This window comes from Gouania willdenowi, chromosome 22 (assembly GCF_900634775.1).
Source record: "Gouania willdenowi chromosome 22, fGouWil2.1, whole genome shotgun sequence".
Taxonomy (NCBI): Eukaryota; Metazoa; Chordata; class Actinopteri; order Blenniiformes; family Gobiesocidae; genus Gouania; species Gouania willdenowi.
In genome coordinates this window covers 24,264,095-24,280,378 of record NC_041065.1, presented here as the reverse complement: position 1 = coordinate 24,280,378, position 16,284 = coordinate 24,264,095, and the positions used below count along the sequence as shown (strand labels likewise).

General features: G+C 40.0%; 1 protein-coding gene across 1 annotated transcript; it reads right to left on the bottom strand.

Annotated features, from left to right (window-relative positions):
* Positions 1-794: 794 nt before the first annotated feature.
* Positions 795-8,924, bottom strand: thbs1a (thrombospondin 1a). Its single transcript, XM_028437620.1, has 22 exons — positions 8,775-8,924; positions 8,593-8,676; positions 7,618-8,177; positions 7,445-7,523; positions 6,777-6,866; positions 6,579-6,688; positions 6,172-6,300; positions 5,796-5,892; positions 5,545-5,718; positions 5,274-5,450; positions 5,021-5,194; positions 4,661-4,941; positions 4,356-4,574; positions 4,147-4,254; positions 3,777-3,936; positions 3,570-3,688; positions 2,973-3,207; positions 2,666-2,893; positions 2,312-2,583; positions 2,132-2,229; positions 1,880-2,019; positions 795-1,740 (listed from the first exon to the last, which is right to left on the bottom strand). The coding sequence occupies exons 2-22, from the start codon at positions 8,654-8,656 to the stop codon at positions 1,733-1,735; spliced, it is 3,522 nt and encodes a 1,173-aa protein (XP_028293421.1). The 5' UTR covers positions 8,657-8,676; positions 8,775-8,924; the 3' UTR covers positions 795-1,732.
* Between the last annotated feature and the right edge of the window lie 7,360 nt (positions 8,925-16,284).

The following is a 16,284-nucleotide window of genomic DNA, read 5'->3' as shown; positions in this document are numbered from 1 at the left end:
ACATGTAACATAAGGTATGATCGTTTGAAGGTATAATCAGTTGCCTCTGGAGTGTGTGACCTGCTTAAGTATGTTAAACTTTTCCTCCTGATGACTCCCAAATATTCTCCCCTTTTTCACTCAAATAATGGATTCCAGTTGTTTGACACAGCACCACTTGGCGCCCTTTCTCTTGGAAAAAAGACTTCAATCAAAGTAGAGTTTCAGTTTAATCACTAAGGAAGAAGCTGCAACTATTAAAGTGTTCTTTCCAAAAGACAACAAGATGCTCAGAAACATCCTTTTCCAATACTTTTATTGTTCACGACAATATAAAATACCAAGTAGGATTATAAACAGCACTTTGGGTAGAAACTATGGTACAAATGTTTATAGAAAAGCTTCAGTCATAATAATAATTAAAAAAAAAAAAACAACATAAAAACAGACATCCTCATGTCAGTGTGCAAATAAGTTTATACAAACAGAAACGCTCCCATAAAAGGTCACGTTTCTGGATAAATTATTTAAATAGCATATATCTACACAAATGAAATAACCTTGACATAAAACAAACACAATAATTTATCAAAACACATATTGCAAAAACATTTTCAAACAACATTTCTGTAATTCTTTTCTCTTTCGGCTTCTCGTGCTACAAAAATATCTTATATACAGCATAGAAATGATACTGAAGCCTGACTTGATATAAAGAAGAAAGGAGCCAACACAATTGATAGTCTCGTACAGAAACAGGTGATTCTTTTGGTAGCGTTTAAACAAAATACAAACAATGAGGTAATATTTTTTCATTGAATGGTTTTCTTTTTTTTTTTTCTGTTGTCAGAAATGTACACACAAACTCACACACACTGTGTAGAAGTAGGATCGTTTTTATGTGGGCTATGTCCTTTATTAGTGTTTTGTCCAATGGGTTTTAAATATTGTTTAGATCTCTATATTTATGAATGGCCAAAGAGATCCAAGATGGCAAGAAAGGACAAAAATAATTGTAGAATAAGGTAAACAAATAGAGGAGCCCAGCAAAAGATAATTAGTTATTGCTTTTTAAAGCATTTTTCCCCAGCTTGGTTTGAAGCCATGTGCTGTAATGAAAAATGTGCTTTTCAAGCGATTTTTCCTGAGTAGACTAAAGTTGTGGGCCAGCTCTATTTTGCGCTGGAGACTGGAGACTTTCATCGGGAATATTTAATTTTCACTTGACACGACGGTTGTTGATTGGCACACATACATAAACAGACAAACATTTTCTCTCTTTCAAATTACCAATCATTACATACTGTCCACAGTCCCTCAATAGTTCCTTCAGGAAGGTTTTACCGCAGCCCATGAAAAAACAATCAGAATGCTTTCTTCATACAAGTATTTCTGAGTCCACAGCAGATGTAGGATTATGCTAAAAAAAAAAAATAGTAGCAATTACAAAAAAATTTAAACCTAACACTCGTCCCTTTGGTTTCTCCTCCACAGAGGTCCGCCACCAACAGTTCAGGAGTGCAAAGCAACAATACGTGGCCTTCGATCAACAGAGGTAGAGCGCCAGCTTCTTCTCAGCAAAGCCGCGCTCGCAGTTTGGTGCAGAATTTTCGCTGAATGTTCTTTTGTCATGAAATCATGAGGTCATTCAACCCCACATTACCTTTGTTGCTCAATGTTCCAATTTGCAAATTTTGAAGGATAAACTGATCCAAGTTCTAGAACTAAGTTTTATGGTGAGAGATTGGTCTCATTATGTATCTGAAAGAAAACACAAACAGGAAGCATGTGAGAAATAAATTTCCATCCATATTCTGATCCGCTTTGTCCTTTCCGGGGTTGCGGGGATGTTCAAAATGTATTTAAGGTATTTTCTAAAACTTTTTAAACTTGTGCTTACCTTTGCATTCATATTTGAGGTCTGAGAAGTAAACCATCTCCTGAGAAAAGACGAACAAGCCTAGACGGCCACCGGCATATGTCTTGTCATAGATGTTTCCAGAATCAGCCATGATTCTCTTGCCCTCGTACATGACAACTCTAAAAACAAAAGAAAATGGGATTGCATGAGCTTAGGGTTCTTTTACTGTACTCTTTGTAGATTTGTAGATAAGATAAACAAAACTGTTTCTTTGGTTGGTTTTGCACTCACCTGATGAGTCCAGACTTTGGCCTGTGAGTCAGATGCCATCTGTAGGCAGTGAAGTCTTTCCATCCAATTTTCAATGGGTCATGCCACAGTGTGCGTACCTGTACATTGCATTGATTTGTTGTGAGAAATTTGTAAAACCAGTTGGAGCATTGTCTAAAGTAATCAGTCAATCTTACGCACCTGATTTGCGGTATCTCCAGTGTGCCACAGGGCATTCCTCAGGTGCTCACCAGGGCCTGTTGTTGAGTTGACGACTTTGATTGAGAGGCCCGAGTAGCCTTGAGCTCTTGTGGGTGTGTGGGACCAGTATGTCTGAGTGATCTGTTTCCACATTACTGTGTAAAAACGAGAGCTTGACTGGTAACCAAAAACGAACCCGGCATAGTCGTCATCTCTGTCCGTGTTGATGAAGAATGTTCCACTGAAATCCACTGCATTGAATTCATCATAACCTTAAAAAAGGTGGAAGAATGTTAGAAAAAACATGTTTACTTTTCTTTTGTGCTTGGTTACATCTGTCTGAGAAATACATACCAACAGCAATGCCAGGGTCACAGTTGACAGTCTGCACCAGCTCTTTCCCTTGATGCCTCACCACCCAGTTCGGGTCAATCTGAGAAGTACCCTTGGGATCCAGGGGAACCATCTGAAATCTGCGGAAGTCGGTTTCACTGATGGCAAAGTTCTCCGGGCACACATCATTGACGTCCAAAACTTTGTCATTATCAAAGTCATCTTTGCAAATATCACCGCGACCGTCACCTAAGCAGAACATAAGATATTCAATGTCAACAAACAAACATGGAAAATAGCACATCGTACTTAATGGTGCAACACCTACCATCAGAATCGACTTGATCTGGGTTAAAAACAAGTCTGCAGTTGTCCTTGTCATCAGGGATGCCGTCATTGTCATCATCATGGTCGCAGGCATCTCCCTTTCCATCCTTATCGTGATCAGCTTGGTTAGCATTGGGGATGTAAGGGCAGTTATCCATGTTGTTCTGGTGACCATCCTCATCAATATCCTGGTTGTTGTCACACTTGTCTCCCACGTTGTCTGAATCAGAGTCGACCTGTGGGTACATAAAAGATTCCTTTATGACGAGGACCATACAAGCCTGCCTTGTACATCATCAGGCATTTATCCTCACTTCAAATAAGCCCTTCTCCTGTTTTCACTGACTTTAATATTAGCTGTGCTTCTCCTCTAGTTTAAAAGCACCCCCTTGTTTTCAGGTATGCAAGTAATGTCTTTCACACAATCACTTAGTGTCCTTGTGCCTTGGCAAAGAAGTAACACACATTCCGAACTTTTAATGAATGCAACTCTTGGCATAGACGCTTATTTCTGTGTTAAATATCATATAAATATCAGACAACACCATGTCAATCACAATGCTGTAATTTAAAGGTGAAACTCAACACTTGGTATTACCTGATCGGGATTGTGCTCCAGAGGGCAGTTATCACAATGATCGCCCACACCGTCATTGTCAGTGTCTCGCTGGTCGACATTGTAGACGTAGATGCAGTTGTCGACCTCATTCAGAATGCCTGTAAAGGAAGCTCACATTATTCTCAGAGCTTTAAGACAACAAGCTATTTATAAATAAGGTAAACCTAATTCCTAAAATGCACTCACCATCCCCATCAATGTCAACAGCACAGGCATCTCCCTCGCCATTTTTATCAGTGTCGGTCTGGTCTGTGTTGGCTTCAAATATGCAGTTGTCACAACTGTCACCAACTTCGTCTCTGTCAGTGTCATACTGGGATGGGTTGTACACTCTTTCGCAGTTGTCCTGAATAGAAAAAGAAACAAGTTTGATTACTGCTTTTTCTAGGGGCAGAGTTTTGCTGCTCCAGTCGTTTCCAGTTTTACTGAAGATGGTATCAACACTCATTTTCCATTATGGCACTGCCACATAATCTTTGACTTTTTAAATCAAGGATGGCTACAAAATAGTATTGCCATATTGTGTTGTTAAGAAACAACTGAATCTCAGACTCACCCTATCGTCAGGGATCCCGTCATTGTCATCATCATTGTCACATTCATCACCAAGGCCGTCATTGTCATAATCTTCCTGACCAGAGTTTGGAATGTTGGGGCAGTTATCCTGTAGAGCAACAAAATGATTAGTTAAATAAGCTCTTAACAGAACAATAGTGATAAGCCAAGTGTTCAAAACATCTATTTAATTGGTGTCCATGGTGGTACCTTTTTGCACTGATAGGTGGCATTCTCCACACACACCAGGTCAGCATTTGGCCATCCATCAAGATCACTATCTTCTCCGCAAATGCGTCCATTCCCAGCATATCCTGGCTTGCACTCACAGCGAAACATGGACTCGGAGTAGACACCCAAGTAGATGCAGTTTGCATGTTTATGGCAGTTATGGCTACCATCCTGACAAGGGTTGCGTGGTGTGCAAACCTAAAGATAATGGCAGAGATTTAAAAAAAAACCTCATAGCTTGCATGAAAAGCTACAATAAATAGGAAATCAGGAATAATCCAAACCTGTTTTTTGGCAGTTGCCTGTTCAACTCCTCTTCCGAATGGTTGGGGACCAGAGAAACGAGCAGGGCATGGGAGACAGTTGTACCCTGGCTCCGTGTTTTCACAGCGATGGATTCCGTTGTGGTTATGGCAAGCATCTGGGACTGCCTTACATTCATTAATATCTTTGCATGTTATACCATTCCCGTTGTAACCAAGTGGACACCTGCCACACTTGAAGGAGCCATCAGGAAAGCTGGTGCACTTTGCACCAGGGAAGCAGGGGCTAGAGAGACAACCATCTGTGGACCAACAGGATGAATTCATTAAAAAGATGATATGTAAAGTAATTTACATTGTTAGAAAAGATTTGATGCTCACCGATAGGGCACTCCTGCTTATTACATAGTTGAGACATTGTGGCATCACCAACGCATTCTTTTCCACCATATTTTGGAGCAGGATCAGAGCAAAGACGGTTCCGAGTCTGGACTCCTCCACCACAGGTAACACTGCAGGAATCCCATAATGACCAAGGTCCCCATCCTCCATTAACTAAATAGTGAAAACAAGATGGATTAGTTTGTGTCAAAAACTGACAATCTAGTTTATTTGCTGCTCAAATTAGACTTACTGGGACAGGGGGACTTCGTGCAGGCTTTGGTATGACGTCCATCACCCTGGCAGTCTCTCCCTCCCATCTGTGGTGTGGGGGAGTTGCAGAGGCGAATTTGGGTAATGACCCCTTCACCGCAGGTCACAGAGCAGGAAGACCATGGGGACCAGTGGCTCCACCCTCCATCCTGTTTGACTGTAAATGATTCACAGACAATTCACTCGTCATGTTCTGAAGCTGAGAAAATGAGTATTGACAGCGGCAGGGGTACGAACAGTCAGAGACTTACAGCGTTTGTCACATTCCTGTGGGTAGCAGTCACGGGTCTGGACAGAGGTGCCTTCACACTTGCTGTTGATGCGGTCACAGGAGCGTCCACGCTGCTGGATGCCGCGGCCACAAGTCACTGAACAATGGGTCCAGTCAGACCAAGCTGACCAGCCGTCCTCTGCATAGTCATTGGCTGCAAAGGAAAGAATTTCTTTAGCATATTGACAAGTTTTGAACATGGGTGCATCATGAGGATTTTTAATAACATACGTGGACCACATCGAGGGCAACACTCTCCGTCAGGCACAGTGGCGTTAACACACGGGATCAGAGGACAAGAGATTTTGCGGCACTCTGTGGCAGAGTTCTGGACAGAGAAGGAAGTGAATAAGCACACTGCTTACTATACTTTCCTCAATAATCTGATTCACCTGCACTGTGGCCTACACTGCTTCTAGAAGGAAATCTAACCCCCCTGTTGGTTTGATGAATTAATTTAGACAAAGTGTTGATTGGATTACAGACCAATTGGATGTGATTATTGCAAGGACTGCAACTACAACTCTGAAAGTAGCAGGAAAGCATTTTCTCAGCTAATGCCTGACTTGTTCACAGGACACATTCCAGCAGATGTGGTGATGCATACCTGACAGGTGCATTCAGTGCAGCCGTCCACAGTCCATTCATCTTTATCTTTATGCACAATGCCATTGTGGATGCACACTCCGCTGTGAGAGATAGTGATTTGGCTTTTCAGTAGTGCACTTTCTTGAGACTGCAGAGGACAAGAGAGAAAAAAGATTGCTCAGGTTAGAAGATGGAAAACCTTCACTTTACCAAAGTTCCAACACAAATAAATGGCCAAGCAGCGCCGTCATTCACAAAGCTTGAGTCTAATAAAGCAGTGCAAAGGCAAACATCAGCCAAATATTGTGTGTATTCACATGGGTTTCATTATGAGTTGACCATAACAGCGACAAGTGTCTTTTTATTGGGAACATATTATTGAAGAGAAGCAGAGAGGAAAGATGGAGAGAAAAAGAAAAAGCTTACCACCATCTGAAGCTCATACGACAGCTTCTTAATGACTACATTGAGTGTCCTGAGCTCACTAAACATGCTGGTGATGTGCTCACAGGAAAAACCACAGACAGCTTGTGGACCTGGATAGGGAACAGAAGACAATGATAAAAGATCTCCTCTCATAAAGTTTACAGCTAACCAGAGGATCAGAGGAGGTGAAGGTCTTACTTTTAGTTTTGTGGCCGGTGAAGTCGGTCCTGATGGCAGGACTGGAACCATTGACTGGATTATCAATGGTTAAAACATCAGTTAAGGCAGCTGCAGAGAGCATGGGGGAAATGGATGTAAGTGTATGGTCATTGGACACAAATAGGCTCGTTCAATTATAAAAATGGACCACTATACAAAGTTCAGAGACGAAAAGATATGCAACAATGGACTCACGATAACAATATGAAACGATATTTTTGGAAAGACAGAAAAGACCCAAAATATGATGTGAAAATAACCATTCTTTTATTTCACTAACTGGTATATTTACTTACTCTTGGTAAAACCATTTCAACTCAAGTAAATATATATATTTGACCAAATCATGTTATTATCATCAAACTGAGAGTACAGCCCAGATTTAACATATGATCATGTTCTTTTTCAACAATGTTAGCATGGATACATTTTCTGGCAGCAATTGAAACTTTTTGGCCATTGACCCCACCCACACACACACGCACACACGCACACACACACACACACAAATGTGTGATACTACCACGACATATCTTGTGATGTTTTAATATCGCAATATCTTCTCGCAAGATGTATCATCTCACCCTTTATGACATATTTGTACATGTGTGTAAATGGACTTGAATATATAGATTCAGAAGGCTTACCTCCACTTTGACATCCTTTATTTCTTAGTATGGCATCCAGAGTGGTACCAAAGACAAAGCGCACATTCTGGAGAACTCCCTAAAAATAAGAAAGACAGTAAAATTAGAGTTGTAATTAGATATTCGCTTGAATAAAGTAAAAGTTTATTCATATATTGTAAATAATTTCTTACCATAAACTTGTCCTTCAAAGCTCCCTTTCCAATCCTGAGTCTGGCGATGTCTGCCACCTCTCCGGTCAGCACAGACTGGATTGGCACATCCAGCTCAGACACATTAATCTCCTCACACCCCACAAAAAGCTGTGCCCGGTCATCCTGCACGAACAGGGTGATGTTCTTCCAGTGCCCTGTGGCCAAATCTGCATCTTCTATGGACACGAGCTGCTGCTGGTTCTCAGTGGTGTAGACCACGTCCAAGGTGTTGGCGTTCCCGTTGGAGATGAGCTCAAAAACAGGTCCCGATCCATCGGTTTTCTCGATAGTCAGAAGGCTGCCTCTTGTCTTCTTGAACTGCTTGAGGTTGAGGAGAAGGAGGAAACCTCGCTCAGCCTGGATGGAGTCGAGCAGGTCCCTGAAGGAGTTGTCAGGGATGCGGGGGATCAGGTCTGCGTTCAGGATCTTGTAGGCAGGACTGTAGGGGTCTGCGCCTTTCACCAAACTCACTCCGTTGTGTTTCTTGTTGACCCGGGCCAAGTCAAACAAGTCATACACACCATTGTCATCCCGATTCTCTGTGAACAAACACAAATAGTAAAATATAACTACTGTTTTTCCTCAGACAGGGGTCACTATCAATGGTATTATATAGTGCAAAGGGCTACCAGTTAGAAAAGCACTTTTTAAATACTACTTTTTCCTGGTTCCACTTTAATTAGAGGGTTAGATAATAAGGAAGTCTAGCAATAACTTAAAAAGGTAGGATATGTTGAGGTTTCAACATGAAACATTTGATTTCTCCAAATTTATGCAATTGGTTCATTTTCATTAAATTGGAGAGAAATCCGACTTTGGCCGGTTTGACTGATTTTTTTTTAAATTAAATTATAAATACCTACATAAAGAGTTTACAAAAAAAACTTTTAAAGACATACTACCAAAGAATATATAAATAAAAATAGTACAAAAGCCCCCAAATAGTCTTCTCACCTGCCAATCGTGCGCTCTCACAGCTCCACAGCATCAGCAGCAATAAGATGCCACACAGTGTCATCCTGAGATGTCAAGTGCAACCTACAGTATTTCAAACAAAAGCCACAGTCATCCCCACTGATCACACAAAAAAGAAAATAAAAATAAATAAATGGAGGATATATAACGAGTAAACATACCTTTAAGATGATAATCTCCCAATAAAAAACCTAAAAGAAAAACACAAAAACCTCCTGTGTTCACCTTTCAGTGATCAAGTCCTTTTTTCCCCTCAAACTAAAAGATCACAGATGAAAAATGTTCCTTCAGAGCTTCAGAAATCCTGATTCCTCCAGTTATTCTTCTGACTTTACCAGTGGATATAAGAGCTATTTAAACAGTTGAAGGACATTCCTGAGGAGCACTGTGGACCAATCAGAGGTCCGCAGCCCAGAAGGAGGGCCTTGTTTTCTTACCTCACAGCCAGTCACAGTAACATCCGAGACGCACACACACACACACACACTGAGGGGGAAAAAACGCATTCCTGAGCTGGATTTCCATCACCAGACAAATATTTCATACTCGCACTGACGCCAAAATGCGATCACTTCCGGTCAAATAAAACCCACATTGCTACTTTATTACTACAATTAATTTTTTTTTAAATTTCATTTTGCTGCCTTTTTTTCTGGCAACATAAATATTAGTTATTAAAAGCCCAAAAAGTGTGAAAACACAATATTGAAGACCATCAGTAATACCAAATGATTATAAATGATTAATCTGTTAATAAAACAGATAAATCATCGTCTCATTTACTTTAATACACATAACACAACGGGCTGTTATAATAATAGTGACCGCCAGGGGGCTTCTCCATTTACCAGCTCAAGAAAGGAGCAACAGCTCAGTGAAGGATAGAGTACAGTATAATTATTGATCCCTCAATGGGGAAATTTACTGTCATGACAGCTCAGATAATGTGCAAGAAAAAAAATAAATAAAAAAAAAACACAGAATGCCAAAATTATGTTTTTCATTTTTGTAATTTTGTTCAATTTATAAAATAAAATGTAACTATGCATTAATGTTTCCTGACAATATTGTCTTTTTTTCCCATATACCAGAGAGACAGTAAATATGAATATAACTTTTTAAATATATAAAATATGCTGTTTTTAAAGGGGTGCCCTGACTTTCGCACACTACTGTAGATAGATAGATAGATAGATAGATAGATAGATAGATAGATAGATAGATAGATAGATAGATAGATAGATAGATAAGCAAATGTTTATTCACTGTTCTAAAAAAAATAATGTACACCTGAACATGTTCCACATAGAATATGAATTACCGTATGCTTATATATGAATAAAATATAATTTTTTTTTCAAATAATTCCAATAGATTACTGATCAATGGTGCGTCATTAACCTGGAAGTCGCCATTTCGGAGATAAGCAGCAGGTTTACAAACAGCACGCACACAAGCCAATCCCGAATTTTGAGAGGAAATGGTGACATATTGCTGTGTTTTTGGATGTACTAATCAGTCAGACTGTGAAAAACGTGAAGTTTTATAGAGTGCCAAAAGTTCTAACTAATCAGGGAGGACAATGTCTGCATTTTATAGTCAGTAGTTCTACATCAGGAGCAGTGACGAGACTAGCTCACCGTTGTTGCACCAGTTGTTTTATTGATGTATATGCAAACACCGCCGCCCTCATCTCCCGTCTTGCATTTAAATCCAGCTTCAGGTAGTCCGGTTTGTTCTCCAGGGAGCAGACATTAGAACACAGGATGGAAGGAAGCGGCGTTCTCTCAGGATTAGCTTTTAGCTTGGTTGCTAGCCCCGCTCCTTGTTCTGATCACACCGCTTACGTCTCCTCCGCTGGCGGACACCGCTGGTACGAGGCTGCACTGCTTCACAGGTCGCTGGATGTAGCCGGCGTAGCAATCTGAGGCTCGAGGTCCAGAGTAGTCGTATCTAACGGAATATAACTGTTTGATTTGCCTGAGTCTAAGAATGCCTGGCGGTCGTATACTATTTTAGAGTAACTACGCTGCAGGTTCACTGAGAAATTATTAGAAATGACTGCGTTATCTGCCAATATACAGTATATCCTTTGCTAACGCGAGCCTCTACAGCTGCAGCCGACTTCCAAACTTCTATAACATTTAAGGTATTCTGCTATGTATATGAAATCCAGGTAGATGACAATATCAGAATACATAACAGACGGAAGACTCTCCGGGTCGTCATTGATCCAAGACGAGGAAGCCGACTGTATGGATCTGCAACACCAATAAACCGTATTTTTTCCGAATATCGTGCCCTTTAATGAGGACCAAGTCCTTCCCTGTATGTCTTTACATCTATAACGCATTTTGAGGAGTTTTTCTGGGATTCATCTATCGCAGAGTACACCTCTGTGAGCCTCTAACATGTACAGTAGTGTCAACATCCGCTTACCTCCAACATGGCCGCGCATGCGGGTTACTGCCCAGAAAATGACGTCGGTGAAAATCCTCTATATATGCATGGAATTGAAGTGTCAGGAAAGTGGAGTTTACATTAATTCCCCTTAAAATGAATATGATTACTATCTCCCGATGCCAGGAAACATTGTCCAAACTTCTGCATTAACATTAGATTGTCTAAAGTCCCTAAATTTCTTATCGAAGTGGCTTGGCGTGTAAATGTGATTGATTGTCTGTTTTTATGTCATGATGTATTAAGCCATGGGCCCAATGTGAACTGGACTCTCATCATCTTGAAATAGAAAATGGTAAAGAAGATGAATGAATCACTTTCAGAGAGTGAAAAGTGAAAAATGTCCCTGCACTTTATTTTCCCACCAGAAGATCATTTTTTAAACATATAATAAGCAACTGTCACTGATATTCAGCGTCTGTGACTATTTTGTAGCAAAGAAAAATGCTCAATGTGTCCACCTTTTTCCTAGAAAGTGTAAATGTCCTTTTAGCATGACTTGAATTCCTTTGAAACCCTAACGATGCCTCCTTTTTTAAGTTTTATGGCCACACATTTCACCTTTGGCCCTTCCTCCTTTCTCTCTGCATGGCATTTTTTTTTCATAGTACACCACAAAATCATGGTCACCATAAATCCAATGCTTGTTCAATGGTTTTATTACATGACCTTTAAGTTCAGTGCTTTTGGCTTTAAAAAAGACAAATCTCACTATATACAGGGCTGGTCTGTGAACTCTCATGGAAGATGTGGAAAGAAAGTGAGAGTGTGACAAAGGAAAACCTTCTGGGAAAGGGGGAATGCACAGATGCCTGGATGCGTCCCTCTAAAATAGAAGTGTCTAAAAATAGGCCCTTTGCTTTGATTTGGATGAGACATAACATCTGGTCACCTGTTTCTCATCCAATGTATACATACGACACGCACACGAGAGGTTAATGACCTTGGGTGCTTGTGTGACATACAGATTTATAGCTTTTACTACTCACCATGGTGAGCATATTGGAAACAATGAAGCAGTAATGAACATTCACAGGGTCAACCAGGAAAATGGAAAATAACCTCAAGGCGGGTGAAATTGGATCAAGGTGGGATGAGATTCTCCAGTTGCCTGGAAAAAAGTTTTCTTTGGAGATATCGTGTTTAGGTGTGACTGGGCACATTTCTGTGGGTGTGTATTGTGAACTCACAGCGTGAGACAGGACTCTACTGGAGGTGATGGGACTTGCTGGGCTCTGAGAGGGAGCCAGGGCGGAAACAGTCCATAGATAGTGAGATGTTGACTGTAAGCAGACTGTTCCAACTGCAGAAGCTCAGAGGTTTCATGTCTGTGTGTGGGAGCTGAGCTGTGTTTGATCTCACAATCACTCTCCCTTTCAGCTAAAGAGAGGCTTTCCCCATGGGTTTTTTTTTTTTTTTTGTACCTGTTTTGAACAAGATCATAAACATCATCCAACTGTAATTCGTCAAAATGTTCCTTGTTGTTTTGCTGAATGATTGCAGCTAGGAAACTTAAAAACCAGGGAGTATACTATTCACACTCCTACAGACCAAAGAGCAAGCCAAGACCATCAGTAGATCAGGGGATAAATGGGAAGTGAGTATGAGGCATAAATACATCACCTGTGATTAATAAACAGCAGTAAAAAACTAAAAAACAAAAAAAAAATACCACTGGTGCATTTGCTTTTAGCAGTGTTTCAAAATTAACTTCCTTAGAACTTCATGTAGGCCCACAAGTTTAGCTTAAATTTACTTTGTGTACGTGTCATATGTCTGCAGCAAAATCTAAATGACAGTGCTTCCTAGACAAAAAACATACATCTTTGATACTAAAACACGAATTTGGTCAGTTAAGTTGATTATTGGTAACACTTTACTTGAAGTTTTATACATAAAGGCTGACATTACGCTGTCATTATTATATCATGACACCTGTCATCAGCATGAATAAGGAGAACCCTAACCCCCAATCTTAACCCTAACTCTAACCCTTCATAACCCCACTAGATACCCCTACCTAACTCAAAAAATGCCAACATAGCTCAACACTTAATGACAGCCTTCATGACATGTCATGCAAATGACAGAAATTGACAGCGTAATGTCAGCCTTATGTATAAAAATTCAAGTAAAGTGTCACTGCATTATTTTACGAGATCTTCTATTTGTACCGCTTTCTCTTTTTGGTCTGCATGCAGAGTTAGAAAGCCTGACTGACTTTACAGCAATTTATTTATTACAAAGCTGCTGCTGCTACTGCTGCTGCTACTGCTGCCCATCAAGTGCATATGAGTTTAATTCTCTATTTAAATGAATGATGATACTGTTGTCTCCTCACTACACAGTCATGCTATGCAACTGTGTTATTATTCGACAGCTGGTAACAATCCCGGAAGATCAGCTGGGGTAACGTTCAGTGCTGCACAGCATCTTTGCGGGTATGACTTCCTCTTCTATGAAGATGAAAAAAACATCTTTGAACTCCCTCAATATGTTTGAGTCACTATAAAATCCTGACTACAAGACAAGACGTGTAAGATGTGAGTTTACTTTGGCTCTACAAGGAAATCAGTCAAATCGCAGGCAACATGCAAGTTGAATGGGCCACATTGTTTATTATAGTTGAATAGAGGCTCAACTAAAACTTTGTGTTCCTGATTAGAGTTTTTCTGCTTAAAAACATATTTATATTTGCAATCTGTGCATCTCTGCCAGAACATACAAAATGTTGTGAGGAGATGCAAATACATTTTAGCCCATGCAATATGATTTACCAAACCTGGGACTGAGTTGTGGCAACTGTTTTTGTTAAATTTGTCGAGTTGACAGGCAGGTCATAGCTTTATGTTGGAAAATATAAGTGACAAGGAGAACAGATCCAGATCTTCCCTGCTCGAGTCAACATTTCAAATATATTTTTTTATATTTAATTACATTTATAGAAATTATTATGATTATTGTGATTATTATTTTCCATCTTCTCCCATATAAAAGCCAAATCCTTTTTTTAAACAGGGCACTCCCCTCCTCTTTTGTGCTCTTTGCATTCTCATTACACGTAACATGGGAATAAACTGCGTGTTAAATCCATTCACGTTTGCACCCAAATTAGCACTCTTTATTTGGGATCTTAGTGAATCAGTCCCTCGAAAAATACAGTTACAGATTCTGTTTCCAGCTTTAGCACAGCCACATGTTTAAGGGAATTGTTAGAGCAAAATATACCTGATATGTCTGAATGGAATCATTTATCTTATGTGTCCGCCCTGTATTGGAATTATAGATAAAGTACGTATTGAAAACAGTTTTCCTATGATGATGTTAGAGATATGTGCAAAGTAGTTTATTCACTACTTTAACCAACTAATATATAAAACATTTTGAATTTGTAATTGTACCTGATAGTCTTTTAAAAAGGTTTGTAAAAATTGTTCTTCCTTTTGTTGGTGGTATATGGCCTAAAATTCCAAAATAAAGCTCCAACTTCAGGATTATCCACATGTTAAAGATTTGTGGGCAAAGTCACAGCAAGTACTGTGGGTTCAGGTATAATTATACTGACGTGCTGTGAAAATGCTTGGGCTCTGTTTTTACCGAGGACATGATTCGACGTTAACCCCCTGAATCACTCCCAAGAGGCAGCGCCGATAAATTAAAACATTACACTGTTAAACATTACTGTCTACAATTAACAGTAAAAGTGGCAATAGACAGGTACTGCAGCAGCGAGACAAATGAGACAGACTTGTAGCCTAGATACCAGGAACAGATTAACTCTATGGCAACACAGGGGTAATTACAAACAACAGTGAGAGCTGTACTTTCTATGTGTGTTATAGAAGTGATGACTAATTTACATTAACAGGCAGGTTAAAAAAAAAAAAAAAAAGGTTGACATGTCTGTACATTGATGTCTGAGAAGCTGCAATTACACGATGTTCCTGCAGAAAGACCAAAGCAAAAATCAGAAGCCAGGAAAGAGGAAAACAGTGTTTTACTTGCTCCTGCACATTTAAGCCGCTTACCTAGCTCATTAAAATAAAGTGAATCGTTAGTTCATTAAACTTCCACAAACTTGAGCAGAAAAAAGACAATAAAGCACCAAAAAATGCAGAAAAATTTGGATTTTATTTTTAGATTTTGAAAAACTACATGTTTGATCTTAATGAGCATTGACCAATTTCAATGTGGACAAACATGAGACACATGACTGACGTGCGCGCGCATACTCGGTGCAGAGACCATGTTGTTTACATATGTGACGCTTGAAAAATCGAAAAATGGCCATAAATGAGTTTCTGAGAGGACGTCTCGATGTCCCGCCCTCAACAGCTCCACTTCTTCCCCCTGCCTCTGCCAATCTACCAGAAGCCACGCCTCTACTTTTCTGCACACGCGTCACGGAATATGACAAGGTTGCATTGGGTCGCATTGATATATATAGGTCTATGGGTCAGGTAAGAGCCGAAATCATATTTACCTGTTTGCTGTTGTGACGCGCGGCCTTGTTTCCGTGCACAGTTCCGCATTCACTTTGATTGACAGTCTCAAAAACAGGAAGTCAAAGCTTATTGGCTGGGCGCACTCGGTGATCGTTTCCATTTGTATAAGGGTCTATAGGACGAAGGAGGGACTTATATACATTAATGTATATGAATGACCACCAGCAGTAGACCATAGTAATAGACTAGTTTGGTATTTTTTCACATTTCAAAAGAATCATATATAAACATATTTCTCAGAAACTCCGGATATCAGATTAAAGGCTCAAAAATAGTTTGAAGTATGCAGAAAACTTGTCACCTGAGGACGCGGCCGCTTATTTAAGGAAACTCACTTTAAGTACAGGTGAGCAATTGCTGGACCCATGCAACATTCCCAAAAACAAGTGGTCATTCAATGTGGGCTCCTGGCCTGATGTTCAATGGCCAGACATTTATACATATCTGATAGAAAAACCCAGAAAAACCTAAAAGCATTAAATCTCTAAATGATTATAACTACTTGTTATGAACGGGCAGGTAGGCGAACTGCTGTACTCCTGTTACCGAAGGTTTACGTATATTTTCACGTATTCTGATCAGTTTCAACGAATGAGTTTCCAGCTCTATATTTAGTCTCCTCCTCACTGTCCCACATCTGCATATCAGTCCATTTACAGCTTCTTATCGTCACTTTTTACGGGATCCAGACTGAAATAGCGCTCCG